The sequence below is a fragment of the Dasypus novemcinctus genome, chromosome 4 (genome assembly GCF_030445035.2).
Source record: "Dasypus novemcinctus isolate mDasNov1 chromosome 4, mDasNov1.1.hap2, whole genome shotgun sequence".
In the NCBI taxonomy this organism is placed as follows: Eukaryota; Metazoa; Chordata; class Mammalia; order Cingulata; family Dasypodidae; genus Dasypus; species Dasypus novemcinctus.
In genome coordinates this window covers 168,607,689-168,624,474 of record NC_080676.1, presented here as the reverse complement: position 1 = coordinate 168,624,474, position 16,786 = coordinate 168,607,689, and the positions used below count along the sequence as shown (strand labels likewise).

The window sequence follows — 16,786 nt, the reverse complement described above, 5'->3', positions numbered from 1 at the left end:
GGACCTATCCGGCCTTATAGCAATTCCATTTTCCCTTCTTTCAGATTCTCTGCTTCCTGTTACTTCCCCATTAGAGTATCCCACCCTAGGGAGCCAAATTGGATTAATTGAAGAAGGTCCATTTTTTTCATTTAGGTGACCCAACATACCAGAGTGTGTACCCCCATCAACAATTCCACTGCAGTCTCTTTCCTTTCCTGGGGCCTTTCTGTGTATGTGCGGTCAGTCACTCCTGTTCCTCCCTGGGTCTCTGTGGACCATACGCACAGGGTTCTAACTCATCGCTGGGAGTGGCTCCATGGTCTACATCACAGGCAGGAGGTACCCTGGCCACGCTGCCTCTCTATTAAGCTGCATGGGACAGAGTGAAAGGAAGGGTTCTGAACTAGCAGGTTCATGTCACAGATCTCCTACCATTTTTGGTGTTTTTTCTTTTTCTTCAATTTAACATTACTGGGGTCCTCCTCCAGTCTCTATCATCCTCCAGAGTTCCAAGCAAATGGGATTTGTCCTTTTACTGTTTCTGAGGGAAGACTTTTTCAGCAGATGTCTTATGTCACCATGTTGATAATATCACTCTTATGACCAAATGATATTTGACAAGGGTGCTAAGTACATGCAGTGGGGAAAGAACAGTCTCTTCAACAAATGGTGCTGGGAAAACTGGATATCCACATGCAAAGGAATAAAGTCAGACCTCCAACCTCACACTATATACAGATATCAACTCAAAATGGGTCAAAGACCTAAATATAAGAGCTAAAATTCTAAAATTCTTAGAAGATAACATAGGGGGAAATCTTCATGACCTGGGATTTAGAAACGGATTCTTTGATATGACACCAAAGCACATGCAACAAGAGAAAGAATAGGTAAATTTGATTTCATCACAATTAAAAACTTTTGTACATCAAAGGAAATTATCAAGAAACTGAAAAGACAACCAACAGAATGAGAAAATTGTTGGGCATAATACCCAGAACATACAAAGAACTTTCAAAATGCAACATCAAAAAGAAAACCCAATTTAAAGATGGGCAAAGGACTTGAACAGACATTTCTCCAAAGAAGATATACAAATAGCCAATAAACATATGAAAAGATGTTCACCACTATTAGCCATTGAGAAAATGCAAATCTAAACCACAATAAGATACCATCTCACATCCATGATATTACAATCTGAAAATAACAAGTGTTGAAGAGGAGATAGAGAAATTGGAACTCTAGAGTATTGTTAGTGGAATGAAAAATGGTGCAGCAATTGTAGAAAGCAATATATCAAGTCCTCAAAAAGTTAAATACAATATTACCATATGACCTGGTAATTCCACCTCTAGGTATATACCCAAAGGAGTGAAAATAAGGTCTCAAACAAATACTTGTACACTAATGTTTATCATAGCAGTATTCACAATAACCAAAATGTGAAACAACCTGTGTCTATCAACAAATAAATGGATAAATAAAATATAGTACATATACACAATGGAATATTATTCAGTCATAAGAAAGAATGAAGTTATAAGATATATAGCAACATGGAAGAACACTGAAAACATTAAGCCCAGTGAAATCAACAAGTTATATAAAGACAAATACTACAAGGTATCACTTAAAGGAAATGACTAGAACAGCAAAATTGCAGAGAAAGAAAACAGATTAGAAGTTACGAGCTCATGGGGATAAAGGTAAGGGAGTATTTGTTTTTAAAACTTAAATGTTTTAAAATAAATTTTAAAAAACAGCAGCATTAAACTCATATACATGTATATATGCAGTAAAAAATTACAGAACCAAAAGGAGAACTGGAGAAATCCACAATCATAGTAGAGGTTTAACATATCTTTCTCAGTAATCGATAGAGCAATTGGACCAAAAAAAAATCAGAAAAAATGAAGAAGATTTAAACAATAATAATAATCTATATGACCTTAATAACAATTATGAAACACTACACCCAACTATTGCAAAATACATATTCTTTTAAATCCACATGGAATGTTTACCAAAATTGCCCATAAAACTAGGCCATAAAACAGACTCAGTAAATTTCAAAGGACTGCAACTATACAGAGTCTGTTCTCAGATCAAAACACAATTTAAAAAATGAGTTAACAAAAGATTTAAAAAAATTTCCAAATATTTGGAAATTAAGAACCACACTTCTAAATAGCCCAGACATTTTCTAGTTATCATTGTGCTATTTCCATAATGTAAATTAGATTTTACAATGGAAATTATGTTTTGCTAAAAAGTAATGACAATAAAATATATCAAAAAGGGTAAAGTGCAGCTTAAGCAGTGATTAGAAGAAAATCTATAGCTTTAAAGATACATTAAAGGACTGTGAGAAGATGGTGATGAACTAACAGACAGAGTCAAATGTTCTCATGAAAACAACGGAGAAAAAACCAAAAGCTGTCCGAGGGACCTGCTTTGGGGATCAGCAGACCACAACAGTACTACACCACTCCCAGGAGGGTGAGGGACAGAGAGACGAAGAAGCCGAAATGACAAACCTGAGCTACAAAGCCCTGGGGTGGCCAGGAAGAGCTCCTCTCCCCCACCCCCAAATATTAAGCTGGGGTAAAACACTGACCTCACTGCAGCTGATTGAAAGGGGAGCAGACATCTTCCTCCCTATCAGCTGTTTCAAGGGAAAGGGGAGAGTGAGATCAGGGTGAATTCAGTGAATTCAGCCAGCAGAGACTGCTCTGAATCTCCAATCTGGAGAGTCAACACAGGAACACAGGAAAGCCAAGACATACACCTCTGTGGAAAGGTGTGCTGACTAGTGCCATCTGCTGGCCAGTCTGGAAATTGCATGGACAACAACTGTGCTCTCTGTATCCAACCCCTGGGAGAAAATCTGCACCCCACTAGTGAGTTCCTGGCCTGATTTTGAAAACTTAAGCTGGACAATTTTAAAGACAGAGAATAAGTTGAACCAAATATCAAAGAAGAACTGTGGGGGAAAAAAAATAGGCAAGAGGGAGAAATTAACCATCAGAGTAGTTTTACCAACATATTCAGATGGCTAGACTTCAGCAAAAAAAAATAACAAGCCATAATAGGCTTGTTATACAGGAAGAGATGGCCCAGCCAAAAGAACAAACCAAATATCCTGAAGAGATACAGGATTTAATACAATTAGTGATAATCACTCAAAGCTCCTAAATCACTTGACAAAATTTAAAGAAAGTATGACTAAAGAAATAAAAGATATTAAGAGAAGCAAATTTGGCCCAACAGATAGGGCGTCCACCTACCACATGGAAAGTCCAAGGTTCAAACCCAGGGCCTCCTGACCCATGTGATGAGCTGGACCATGCACAGTCCTGATACGCACAAGGAGTGCCATGCCATGCAAGGGTGTCTCCCACGTAGGGGAGCCCCACGCAAAAGGAGTGTACTCCATAAGGAGAGTCGCCTAGAGCAAAAAAAGTGCAGCCTGCCCAGGAATGGCACCACACACACGGAGAGGTGGCGTAGCAAGATGACACAACAAAAACAAGACAGATTCTGGGTGCCACTGACAAGAATGCAAAGCGGACACGGAAGAACACACAGTGAATGGACACAGAGAGCAGACAACGGGGGGGGGGGGGGCAGGGAAGGGGAGAGAAATAAATAAAAAATAAATCTTAAAAATTTTTTAAAAAAGGATAGTAAGAAGACAATGGGAGAGCATAAAGAACAATTTGAAAGCCTGCAAGGAAAAGTAGCAGACCTTATGGGAAAGACACAATGGATGAGATTAAAAATACATTAGGGACACAGAAGAGCAGATTTGAATTGCCTGAAAACAGAATTAGTGGTTTTGAAGACAGAACATCTAAACTGGAAAAGACAGGAGAATGGAAAAAAAATGGAACAGAATCTCAGGGAAGTGAATGACAATGTGAAACTCACATTTACATGGATTACTGGTGTCCCAGAAGGAAAAGAGAATGGAAAAGGGGAAGAAAGAATATTTGAGGAAATAATAACTGAAAACTTCCCAACCCTTAGGAAGGACATAAATATCAATATCCAAGAAGGACAACGCACCCCAAACCAAATAAATCCAAACAGATCTACCCCCAGACACCTACTATTCAGAATGATAAACATCAGAGATAAAGAGGAGTCTGAAAGCAGGAAGAGAAAAGCAAAGCATCATGTACAAGGGAAATTTGATAAGATTAAGTGCAGACTTCTCATCAGAAACCACAGAGGTAGGAAGAAAGTGGTATGATGTATTCAAGGTACTAAAAGAGAAAAACTGCCAGCCAAAAATTCTGTACCTGGCAAAGCTGTCCTTCAAAAATAAAGGTGAGTGCAAAGTCTTCACAGATAAAAACTGAGAGAATATGTAACCAAAAGACCAGATTTGCAGGACATACTAAAGGGGGTGCTGCAGCCTGAAAGGAAAAAATAAGGGTGAGAGATTTGAAGAGGAGTTTAGAAATGAAGATTATAAGGAAGGGTAAACTAAAGGATAAGCAGACAGTCAATACAATGAAATGACGATATAGAGCCAAAGGACAAAATGGATGAAATAAGTAATGCCTTTACAGTAATAACACTGAATGTTAATGGATTGAACATTGAATGTTAATGGATTGAACTCCCCAATCAAAAGACTGATAGAATGGATAAAAATATATGAGCCATTGTATTAGTCAGTCAAAGGGGTGCTGATGCAAAGTACCAGAAACCTGCTGGTTTTATAAAGGGTATTTATTTGGGGTAGAAGCTTACAGTTACCAGGCCCTAGAGTCCATCTCAAACTACCACAAGAGGTACTTTCTCACCCAGTCATGTGCCACATGTTGAGCAAGATGGCAGGCGATGTTTGTGATGGTTCAGCCTTCTTCTACCTCTGAAGACTCAGCTTCTTCCAATATCAGCTGTAGGCTGGGATAAGTCTTGTCTCTCTCCTGGGGCTTGTTTCTCGCCTAGGTTCAGCTGCAGCTGTAGGCTATCAGGCTCATTCTCTTCCTGGGGCCTCCGCTTTGTCTACGGAGTTGTCTTTATTCCTCTGTGTTCTTCTCCTGTGTATTTATTTCCCAGGGTTCCAGCATCAAAACCCAAACTCTCTCCTCTGCTGTGTCATTTTCTCTGAGTCCTTGCCCACCAGGGGGTAGGGACTCAACATCCTACTGACGTGGCCAAATCAAAACCCGAATCTTAATCTAATCAAGTGAAAGTGGAACCTCTGACTCTAATACAATCTAATCCACCCAAAGGAATAGACCAGTTTACAAACATAATCCAATACCTATTTTTGCTACAGTCATCTACATGTTGTCTACAAGACACCTACCTCAGACATAAGACACAATCAGATTAAAAGTGAAAGGTTGGATGGGAAGTGGATTTGGCTCAACTGATGGAGCATCTGCCTACCATATGGGAGGTCCAAGGTTCAAACCCAGGGCCTCCTGACCCATGTGGTGAGCTGGCCCATGCTCAGTGCTGATGCATGCAAGGAGTGCCATGCCAGGCAAGGGGTGTCCCCCACGTAGGGGAGCCCCACATGCAAGGAGTGCACCCTGCAGGGAGAGCACAGCCTGCCCAGGAGTGGCACCACACACACAGAAAGCTGATGCAGCAAGATGACACCCCAATGCCACTGACAAAAATGCAAGTGGACACAGAAGAGCATGCAGCAAGTGGACACAAAGAACAGACAACGGGAGGGCAGGGGAAGGGGAGAGAAATAAATAAAAAATAAATCTTTAAAACAAAAAAGGGAGACAATGTGATAGCCAGGTCCTGAGCCTCAACAGACTCCAGCACCTACAATCTGATTTATTGGACTCACCACACTCAGCTAAGATGGAGTTGAAGAAGGGCAACCACCACACCATGGAGCCTAGAGTGATTACAACTGAAAGTGGGAGGATTGCATCCAGCATCCATGTGGAATCTGAGCCTCCTCTTGACATAGAGGTGCAATGGACACAACCAACCCAATATCCACATAGAAGAGGTGGCACTGGATTGGGAAAAGTGGACATGGTAGCTGATGGGTATGGGGAAAGGCAGGAAGAGATGAGAGGTGGAGGCGTCTTTGGGACATGGAGATGCCCTGGATGGTGCTTCAGGGGCAATCACCGGACATTGTAAATCCTCACAGGGCCCACTGGATGGAATGGGGGAGAGTATGGGCCATGATGTGGACCATTGACCATGAGGTGCAGAGGTGCCCAAAGATGTACTTACCAAATGCAATGGATGTGTCATGATGATGGGAACGAGTGTTGCTGGGGGGGGGAGAGGTGGGGTGGGGGGGTGGGGTTGAATGGGACCTCATATATATATTTTTAATGTAATATTATTACAAAGTCAATAAAAAAATAAATAAATAAATAAAAATAAAACAAAAAAAGGAAAGGTTAGAAAAAGGCATTCCATGCAAATAGTAACCAAAAAAGAGCTGCAGTAGACCAGATAAATGTAAAATAACATTACAAGTATATGGACAATAATTACTCGGTGCAACTGGCAAATTGTTCCTATGACAGTATTCTGCAATTTTTTTCATACAAAACAAACACTTGCTTTTAATTGATGAGGGCTGCGAAAGAGATATACTTTTGGATACTACATTTTCTTACCCTTTTTTTTTTTTAAAGATTTATTTTTATTTATTTTTTAAAGCTTTTTTTTATTTTTTATTTTTTTAAAGATTTATTTATTTATTTAATTTCCCCCCCTCCCCTGGTTGTCTGTTCTTGGTGTCTATTTGTTGCGTCTTGTTTCTTTGTCCGCTTCTGTTGTCGTCAGCGGCACGGGAAGTGTGGGCGGCGCCATTCCTGGGCAGGCTGCTCTTTCTTTTCACGCTGGGCGGCTTTCCTCACAGGCGCACTCCTTGCGCGTGGGGCTGCCCCATGCGGGGGACACCCTTGCGTGGCACGGCACTCCTTGCGCGCATCAGCACTGCGCATGGCCAGCTCCGCACGGGTCAAGGAGGCCCGGGGTTTGAACCGCAGACCTCCCATATGGTAGACGGACGCCCTAACCACTGGGCCAAAGTCCGTTTCCCTATTTTTATTTATTTAATTCCCCTCCCCTCCCCCAGTTGTCTGTTTTCTGTGTCTTTTTGCTGCGTCTTGTTTCTTTGTCCGCTTCTGTTGTCGTCAGCGGCACGGGAAGTGTGGGCGGCGCCATTCCTCGGCAGGCTGCTCCCTCCTTCGCGCTGGGCGGCTCTCCTTATGGGTGCACTCCTTGCGCGTGGGGCTCCCCTACGCGGGGGACACCCCTGTGTGGCACGGCACTCCTTGCGCGCATCAGCACTGCACATGGGCCAGCACCACGTGGGTCAAGGAGGCCCGGGGCTTGAACCGCCGGCCTCCCATGTGGTAGACGGACGCCCTAACCACTGGGCCAAAGTCCGTTTCCCTCTTACCCTTTTTTATTCATACTCTTTAATTAAAATAATCTGGATCAATAATGATTTAGCATTATTACTACTGAACAAGATTTTTAGCTCTTCTACCTCATAAAATTATGAGTTGGAAAATTGTTATCTCCCGTAATATTCATTCCAATAAGATGCTAAGAATTCCCAAAAGGAATTTGATTATCTAGAAAGAATTATGGCCTAAATGGAAATTAAATAACTAAAAAATAAACTAATAATTTATTCATTCTTAGAGATTATGTCCACTGGTTAAAAATACAGTATAAAAATTAGTTATAATTAATTTCTACTATATTTGAATTTTTATTTACAAGTATTTATTGCTATGCCATCTATTTTTATAATTATGTTAAATCTAACGCAGCCTTGCACTCATGTTTAAAATGTGTAACTTCTTTCAGTCTATTTTTCTATTTATTTTATAATTTTACAATAAAGTACGTTTTATCCACTAAAAAAAAAAAGCCATTGATTATATACTTTGGATAGATTATGCGGTATATGACTATATCTCAATCAAACTGCTTAATAAACAAATAAATAATTGTGTAAGACTAGCCAGAAATAGCAGTTATGTATAGCAGGGGGAGCAGAGAGGTTTAGAGGTGAGGAATTTTGTCTGTTTTTTTTATTATTATTATTGAAATAATGAAAACACTTTAATAATGATTCAAGTGACGAATGCACAACTATGTGATTATACCAAATACCATTGATTGTACACTTTGGATAAATTGTATGCTTTATTAATATGTATCTATAAAATTGACTTATTAAAAAAAAAAGAATTGGGGGGGAAATTGTACCAAATGTAAGATATGAACTACAGTTAGTAGTATTTTGTCAGTACTGTTTCATAGTTTGTTAACGAATGTTTCACCACAATGTAAGGTATTGGTGGTGGGGAGATGTATGGGAGCCTTGTATGATGATATGCACGTATGTTTTGTAAATTCACAAATTTTACTATGCACTTATTGTTTACATATGAATTACATACTTTAATAAAATTTTTAAAAATGAAAAAACTATATATTAAAAGACAAAGGTTAAAATGAGAAAGCTAAGCTTCCATCTCAAGACACTATAAAAAGAGAAAAGTAAACCCAAATCAAATAAAATGAAAGTAAAAAAGATAAAAGCAGAAATCAAGGAACAGAAAAAAGATGAACAATAAAGAACACCAACAAAGACAAAAATTGTTTCTTTGAAAAAAATAATAAAAATGAAAAAGTCCTAACAAGACTGACGAAGGGGGGGAAAGAGAATAAAACACAAATTACCAATATCAGGGATGAAAAAGGGAACTTCACCATGGATGTTAAAAGAATAGAGAATGATATGAACAATTTTATGGCAATAAATTCGACAAGTTGGAGGAGAATGAAAAATTCTTTGAAAAACACAACATTCTGAAACATACTCAAAACTATCACAAAAAGACAGAGAAAAACTAAATACACCTATGAAGGTTATTGAATCCGTAATTAAAAGCCAAAGATATGGCCCAATATGTCGTGGCTGGCCCCCTTTTGGGGCTCACTTACACCTTCTTTATCCACATGTCTTCAAAATTCTAAGTTTATTTCTTCCAAAATCAGTGCCTTCCAGAACAAAATAATAGTCATGCAGGGATTTCAGCCAGGTTCAGCCACTGTGTCGGACCTGTCTTTCCTTGACCTCAGCAGAATAGCCAGAGAGGTTTACACCCTAACCTAGGACTACTGCCCTAACCAGCAGGAAGGACCTACAGAAGAATGACCATCTTCCTTCAGCACCTCCTTAAGAATAAAGGCACGAATTCTGAGGGGGAAGTTGAGGCAGGTTAGCCAGGGAAACGAAGAGAAGATGAAACACAACATGGCTGACAGATAACATGGCCCCAAGACCTCCCTGAGACCTTGAGTTTAACCTTGAGGCCCCAGTTTCTCTTTCCAGGACCTCCCCTTGGCCCTGGACATTCCTAACAGTACTCACCCTTGGCCCCCACCTTTGGTGGGGCAGCCAGTAATAGCTTGGGCTCCTCCCCTCAGCATCAGCAATGAGAGGGGTAACCAATGGTTTCATAAAGGTGACTGCGCAAGCCAGACTGCTCTCTGCCTGGAGGAGCCCGTGCATATTTCCTTCCTTCTCTCCCATTATTCAGGAAGCTCTGTTCTTACCCCCCTTTCCCAATAAACTTTTTACTGGCAAAAAAAAAGCCAAAGGAATGTACAAACTACTAGAACCATTCAGTGAAATTAGGCATGTTGCTAAATAAAAGGGTTTTATACAAAAACTGCTTCTATACACAAACAATTACAAACTCCAGTCTTTTAAAAGCACCATTATAATAGCATCAAAAAATAGCCAACATGCTGGAATAAATTAATGGCAAATGTTCAAGACCTCTACATTGAAAAGTACAAAATTTTTCTGAGACATTAAAGAGCTAAATAAATGGAGAGATATATCACATCCATGGAGAAGACTCAATATTTTTAAGATGTCCATACTTCCCAAATTATTCTATAGATTCACCAAAATCCCAATCAAAATACTAACAGAAATTTTTGAGGAAATCAGCAAGCCGATTCTAAAATAAATATGGAAATGCAAAATATATAAAAATAATTCACCTATGGAATTAAAGCAAATTATGATTCATTATAAGAAATAGATTAATTAAATGATCCAACTATAAATAAAACTACAATCATAAAAACCTAATTGAAATTAAGAAAAGGTTAAAATTGACATCACAGAAATCAAAGTTTAGCTTTTAAAAACATTACTTACTAAAGAATTCATTTAGTTTTTAATTTTACATACTCAACATTCCTTACAAATTTTACAAAATTAACTTTTTTTTTAATGCTAACTTAACTGAAACTATATGTGGATCCAGGGCAGCAAAAAAGTATGAATACATAAATCTTTTTCTGATATGTCCAACCTGCCTTTAACATATTGTATGACAAGGACTTTGTTAAATGGCTAAGAATCTGCTTTACCAGCGCAGGCCCCATAAACGGAACCCCAGATGACTCTGATGTTTTGGGGTATCCTAAAGACTTCCAGGACATTGTCTACAACTCCGACTCTGAATTTCATGTGCAACCCTAACCAACACTGCAATTCCTCTGCCTCACCATTCTATGAACCACCTTCCAATGTCTGGCACACCCTTGCTCAGTAGTGATGTTCACTTTATTCACACACTCGAGCCACGAGAACTGAATTTACCTGTGGGTCCTTTGTGGTGCCATCACCTGGATTTGCCATAGTTTTGTAAGGCTCTCCTCATAGCTGCTGCCTTTAGAGCTCCATTCTCCCCTCTACTTTAAAAAGAGAAAGAGCTTGTTACCCTGCTTAATAATTAAATTCATTTAACTCTAAGTCCATGATAAAGGCCCTCTACCAAAAGAAACAAAATACAAGTGTGTGAAGAATGATGTAAAAATGAAATTTATAATCGCAACTCTTTACAGAAACAATTAAAACTAAAAATTATGAACTGCAAATAATGTGTATCTTCTTCACAAGACTGTTAATCTTATCCTCTTGCTGAAAACTGTTAGTTTCTATAAGATCTCCGTGTTGATTTAAAACAATAGATGTCAATTATTTTCTTGGAACTCTAAAAGCTTTAATTCAAATTTAATTTCCCAATCTAGACTAATAAATCTTTCTACTAATGGGTAACCATTGGTCATTTTCCAAAGGCTTTCTTTCCTATTCTCAAGTCTTATTTTTCCAGTGATAATGTAATCAGAACTTGGTCTTGAGAGGAACGTGGGGTTTTTTCGATTGTACAGCATTGTGTTTAAAATGGGTGCTTTGCTTCCAAATTAAGACCTAATACTTATTTTTGTGACATTTGCAATTACATGAGCGTACTAACTTATACACACTGCATTTTTCATTGGGACAACATTCTATCATTCATATAAACACCTTTCAGTGGTATTTTTTAAATGAATCTTTAAGGTCCTTGTTTTATTTCTTTTCCTCAATTCTGTTGAAAAGTGGTGACCATAACTGAATGTGGTTCAGGCTGAGCCACTGTGATTTTTCTTCCAACGTGGCCGAGGATTAGCAATGACGAGGTAACCGTATGGTGAGGCAGGCGTGAGAAGCAGGGCTGGGACCCCACCGGGCAATGAGCAAACTCAAACCCGAGCAGGGTCAGGCAGGGGGCCCAGCCCCTCCTGGAGGCCAGGCCAGGCTTGGAGGCTGGTTTTCTCAGTCTCTGTTCCAAGAGCCAGTGGTTGTGAAGCAGTGACAAGGCCAAGACTTTACCTGCTTCGTATACAGGGATTCTACCAAAGATTTCCTTTGAACACTGCAAAAAAGGCTTAAAAGTTACCAGTGGAACTGCCCATCATCAAATTTGGTCAAGGTAATTAAGAAGTTTTTCTGGGCTGGGACCCGCAAGGTACAAATACTCTGCTCTCCTCACCTTCTGGGCATGTTCCAAGGTCGGCAAGGTCTGGGGACTTGCCCTGTCCAATGAAATGTGGACAGAAGCACAGGAGACACAGGGGAAACTGTACAAAGTCAGTGGGTGGTTTCCATGGAGATGGACCCCACGCAGAGCGCTTGCCAGCCTGGACATGGAGCCCAAGGGAAACTGAGCCCAAGGTGTCCGGGCTGTTTGTTCCTGCAGCTTAACCGATTACAGTGAAAGAAACCTCTGTTTTTTGAAGCCACATCTCAGCGATTTAGGCTTGTTCTCTGCAGGATAATCAGCCCATCCCAACTGGCACAGAAACACATCTCTATTGTTTTCAGCCACTGAAATTTCTGGAACTGCTTGTTTCTGTACCAAGATTCTCACTGAACACAGCCTGCTCATAACCTACTGGGGTCATAAGATAGATAAACTTACAAAAAGTTAAACAACATGACAAGAAAATTCCAGAGAGGCCACAAGGTTATTTATTCCTTTGAATTCTAAGAGTCTAGAGGGAAAAACAACCAAGGAAACCAGAGAAATGGTAAAATGCGAGCTCAGTCTTAGGGGTGGGGGGGGGAAGAGGGAACTCTAGGCGGGTCAATACGGAGGGGGCCGGCAAGAAGAGAACATCGGAAGAGACTTGATCCCGGAAGGTCGGTCACTGAATCGACTCACAGACGAAGCAAACCAGGGGAAGTTTCGGAGCCCCGAGGCAGGCGCGGCGCGGGAACACGAGGAGCAGCGCCTCCGCAGAGCCCGCCTCCACCCGGCCCGGGGTGCGGGGCGCCGAGCCCCAAGGAGGGGGAGGGGGAGAAGGGCGCGGCGGAAACGGGGAGGGGGGATGAAGGGAGAGGGAGGGTGGGGGGCGAGTGGCCAGAGGAGTAGGGGAAGGGGGAGGAAAAAGCAGGCGGGCGACAGGGGGGCGTGGCTGCGGGGACTGGGCGTGGCCCGAGGAGGGAAGGCGTGGCTGCAGGGAGTGGGCGTGGCCCGAGGAGGGAAGGCGTGGCTGCAGGGAGTGGGCGTGGCCTGGAAGGTTGGGGCGCGGCTCGAATGGGGCGTGGCCGGAAGAGAGGCCTGGACGCCGGGGCCGCGGCAGGGTAGAGCGTCGGTCTTCCGCCTCCTGGCGCCCGGCCCGCTCCTTGAGGCACGCGAGGACCTCAGGGCGAGGACCCTGCCCTGGCATGTCGGCCTCTCGCGGGCCCCGCCGCCCCGTTCGCCCGACAGAGAGACTTACCTCTCCGGGTTGCTCCTCAGAGTCACACCGCCGGGTAGGAAGGAGTCCGGGGTAGACCCGAGCCGCGCCCCCGCCCTCGGCCTGCGCAGGCGCAGTACATGCAGTCCGTCGCGGAGACGTCGCGGCGCTGGCGCACTCCTCGAGTCCCGCCCCCTCGGCCCCGCCCACCTCCGCGGTCTCGGGCGCGCTCGTGGGGTCCCCGAACGGCGTGGCGGGGATCGCGGGGAGTATAAATGGGGCGGGGGCATCGCGGAGCCTCTTGCTGCCCTTAGGCCGCCCGCGCGTCTTTCTCTCCGCCTGGACAACGGAAGCAAAGTGGCCACGTGTGTTCAGCCAGGGGGAAGTTTGAGATTAAAATAAAGAAGGCCACGTCCGCGTCCTGAGGCCCCCAAAGGGCAACAAGAAGAGCCGCCTCGACCGCGGCGGAGACGCTTCCGCGGGGCCGACAGGGATCTCTGCTGCGGGACGAGGAGGCGGGGGCTGGCACGTGGGTCGGGAAGGAGAAGCGCCCCCGAGGGCGAGGCCGCAACCTGGGCAGAGCGCAAGGCAGAGGGACCCGCAGCAGGTGCACCCTCAGGCTCTGCCAGGTGTCCAGGGGGTCAGGTGAGAAGCCAGGGGGCTAGGCCGAGACGTCCACGAGTCTTGGAAGACTGAGCAGGCTCTGGCCGCACGTGGGCTGAGTCCCCGGGAGCCCCTTAGTGCCCCAGGGGGGCGGCCTCACTGGAGAAGATACCATTTGAAACCACAGTAGAGAGGAACAACAGAAGTTAGCGACAAGGACCTTAAAATTAGGAAAACTGACACTTTAGAATCTTTAAGGAAATTTGGACAAAAAGGATAAAATGGAAAATTTACATAGAATGTTGGGATATATATTTTTTAACCAAGTGAACAATCTACAACTGAAGAGTAATACAACGTCTAAAAGGACAAACACATTGGATGACTTTAACAGCAGGCTAGACCTGGCAGGAGAAGCAGTGAACCCCAAACGTGAAGAATTTATTTACAGGCACACCTCGGAGATGCTGTGGGTTCTGTTCCAGACCACTACAATAAAGTGAATATCTCAGTGAGTCACAAATTTTTTGATTTCCCAGTGCATGTGAAAATTACGTTTACACTGTACTGTAGTATTTTAAGTGCAATAGCATTTATGTCTACATATATATGTGTATATATAGACATAATTAAAATGAGACATGAAGTAAGCAGACACTATTGGAAAAGTGGCACTGATAGACTTGCTTGACTAAGGGTTGCTACAAACCTTCAATTTGTAATAAATGCGATATCTGTAAAGCACAAAAAAGTTAAGTGCAATAAAACGAGGTAGGCTTGTATCCGACCTGTAGCACTGAGATAAAAGGAACAGTAAAATGAATAGTGTAAGAGATTATGTAAGAAATAATCAGAAAGCTTAATATATGAGTTATTGGAGACCTGAAAAGAGAAAAAAAGAGTGATTGGAGCACAAGGAATATTTGAAGAGAAAATAGATGAGAATTTTCCTAAGCTCAGTAAAATCTAAGAATTTATACAAAGAAACCCATACATAGTCACATCATAGTAAAACTAAAATGTTCTTTCAGTAATTGTAACAAATCCACTGCTAATGCAAGATGTTAATATGGGAACTCTGTTTTATACATGATTTTTCTGTAAACCTACAACTTCTCTAATTAAAAAATAATAATAAAGCTTGCTGCCCTTTGTTTCAATGAAGTTCCGTTCTACCCTCTCTTCCCTGCAAGGGAAGGTACGAATAAATTCACCCTTGCCTGTTTAAAATTAAAAAGTCAATGAGAAGATTTTAAAAGCAGTCAAAAGTAAAGGATACATTACTTTTATTTTTTTTAACTTATTTTGTTTTTATTTTTTATCTTTTTTTGTTGTTTACTTTTGTTTTTCCTCATTTTTTACTTTTTTTTACCTTTTTCTTTTGTTTTTTATCTTTTTTTTTTACTTTTTTTTTTTTTTTTTAATCATTGGGATACATCACTTTTCAAAAGCAGCAAGACCACTGTCTGGTTTGGCAGCAGTTATGTAAACCAGAAGATAATTGAATTATACCTTTGAAGCATTAAAAAAAACTACCCTTCTATAAATCTAAACTGAATAAAAGTATCCACCACAAATGAAAGCAAAGTAAATTCATTTTCAGATAAACAAGTCAGAGAATCTGACACCAGCAAATGGCACTTAAGAATAGCTGAAAAGTCCTTTCACCTGAAGTAAAATAATCTCCAATGGAAGGACAAAATTGCAGGAAGGAAAGAGTACTAGAATGTATAAGCAAATGGATAAATGGTTTTAAAGTTTTTGCTTAAAGCAGCAATAATAATGACTTGTGGGGTGTACAGCATGTAGAGGTCTTGCCTTGACAACAGCAGTGCAAAGGGCAAGGGGGGAGTAAATGAGTTAAACTATTGTAAGGTTCTGTACCCTTATTAGGACACAGTAAAAGTGTTGTACTTGCATCAGGGAGAAGCAAATAGGCCAAGGGAGCATACCGAAATCTCTAAGGTAGCAATAAAAATGCAGTGACATAAAACTACAAACAAAATAGACTGAAATAATAAAACCTCTTGGATTAATACTAAAGGTAGTAAAGGAAAACTCAAGAAACAGAATGGGGAAACGGACTTTAGCCCAGTGGTTAGGGCGTCCGTCTACCACATGGGAGGCCCGCAGTTCAAGCCCCGGGCCTCCTTGACCCGCGTGGAGCTGGCCCATGCGCAGTGCTGATGCGCGCAAGGAGTCCCGTGCCACACAGGGGTGTCCCCCGCGTAGGGGAGCCCCACGCGCAAGGAGTGCACCCATAAGGAGAGCCGCCCAGCGCGAAGGAGGGAGCAGCCTGCCAAGGAATGGCGCCGCCCACGCTTCCCGTGCCGCTGACGACAACAGAAGCGGACAAAGAAACAAGACGCAGCAAAAAGACACAGAAAACAGACAACCCGGGGAGGGGAGGGGAATTAAATAAATAAAAAATAAATCTTTAAAAAAAAAAAAAAAAAAAGAAACAGAATGGATAGGACAAATAGAAAACAAGTAGCAAGATGGTATAATTAAATCCAACTATACTTTTTTTAAACAAATTATTTTTATTGATACATATTAACAAAGCATACAATTCATCCAAAGTGTACAATCAATGGTATTTGGTATAATCACATAGTTGTGCATTTGTCACTTGAATCATTATTAAAACGTTTTCATTATTTCAGTAATAATAATAATAAACTAAAAACAGACACACAGGGAAATTCTTCACTTCTCAATCTCTCTATTCTTCCCCTGCTCTACAGAGCTGCTATTTCTGGCTATTCTTGCACAATTTATTTATTTGTTTATTAAGTAGTTTGATTGAGATATATTCACATACTGTAGCAGTTTGATAGGGTTATGAATTTCAAAATAGATACTGGATTATGTTTGTAATCTGATCTGTGCCTGGGCATGATTAAGTTATGATTAGGGCTTTGATTGAGCCACGGTCATTAGGGCCTTAAGTCCCTTGGTGTGTGGGGACTCACAGATAAAACACATGGTAAAGGACAAAGTTGAAGATGTTTGATGTTGGAGTTTGATGTTGAAGTCTTAAGCTGGAGCCCGGAGAAGTAAGCACAAAGAGGAAAAAGAAACAAGCCCTGGGAAGAGAGGAACCCTGAGCCCAGAGAGAAGCAAGACCTTGGAAGGG

The 16,786-nt window shown here is 41.7% G+C and overlaps 1 protein-coding gene across 1 annotated transcript in view; it reads right to left on the bottom strand.

Annotated features, from left to right (window-relative positions):
* Positions 1-13,331, bottom strand: part of PRMT2 (protein arginine methyltransferase 2) — a 78,731-nt gene extending 65,400 nt beyond the window's left edge. The window contains 2 exon segments of the mRNA XM_058296393.2: positions 10,640-10,734; positions 13,087-13,331. Of these exon segments, the coding sequence (XP_058152376.1) occupies positions 10,640-10,678 (39 nt within the window). The 5' untranslated portion in view covers positions 10,679-10,734; positions 13,087-13,331.
* Between the last annotated feature and the right edge of the window lie 3,455 nt (positions 13,332-16,786).